Genomic DNA, 640 nt, shown 5'->3' with positions numbered 1-640 from the left:
CCCCCCCGGCCAGCGACCCCGGGTGGCCGCATCTGCCCCCCAGGACGCCCCCCCGGCCAGCGACCCCAGATGACCAGGGCCAGAGTGGTGCCCCGGCCCCCCAGTGGCCCAGGACGCGGCCGGCAGCGGACACTCACCGATGACATACTCCACCCTGAAGAAGTCGCGGCCGGGCTCGTAGGGCCGGTCGAAGTCCACCTGCATGAGGAAGGACTGTCCCCGCCGCACGATGAGCTTGTCGCTGTCGTACCTGTCCGTGTGATGCTCCAGCCGGTTGCTGTCCCAGCTCTCCTTGAACAGGTGCACGGCCGTGACGTGCAGGTAGTCTGCGCCGGGAGAGGGGGAGCGGGCCGGGCTGGTCTCTGCGGGTCCCCGTCCCGCGCCGTCCCTGCGGGGCCGCGCAGGCTGCCGAGCCCCACGGGGCGCAGGGAGCGGGCCCCTGCCTGACGGCGACACCTCTGGGGACCCCGCGCTCAGCTGGTCTTTGGGTACAAACAAGAGCCAGCGAGACCCTGGACGCCGGCGACAGGGAGGCCGCCGGAGGGGAGCGGGGCTGGGTCCCGGGGGCGGGGGCGTGGGACAGCCCTGGGTCAGGGCCCCCTGGCCCAAGCCAGGTCCCCTGCAGCTGCCCAGAGGTGCA

General features: G+C 73.4%; 1 protein-coding gene across 1 annotated transcript in view; it reads right to left on the bottom strand.

The window, feature by feature from the left end:
* Window positions 1-640, bottom strand: part of F13A1 (coagulation factor XIII, A1 polypeptide) — a 38,155-nt gene that overhangs the window by 30,541 nt on the left and 6,974 nt on the right. Inside the window, exon 3 of the mRNA XM_012734155.1 lies at window positions 138-326. Within this exon, the coding sequence (XP_012589609.1) occupies window positions 138-326 (189 nt within the window). The remainder of the gene's footprint in view (window positions 1-137; window positions 327-640) is intronic.

This window comes from Condylura cristata, unplaced genomic scaffold, assembly GCF_000260355.1.
Source record: "Condylura cristata isolate star-nosed mole 26May11 unplaced genomic scaffold, ConCri1.0 scaffold00048, whole genome shotgun sequence".
Classification (NCBI taxonomy): domain Eukaryota; kingdom Metazoa; phylum Chordata; class Mammalia; order Eulipotyphla; family Talpidae; genus Condylura; species Condylura cristata.
The sequence above is the reverse complement of the archived record's forward strand: the minus strand, read 5'-3'. Positions and strand labels throughout refer to the sequence as shown.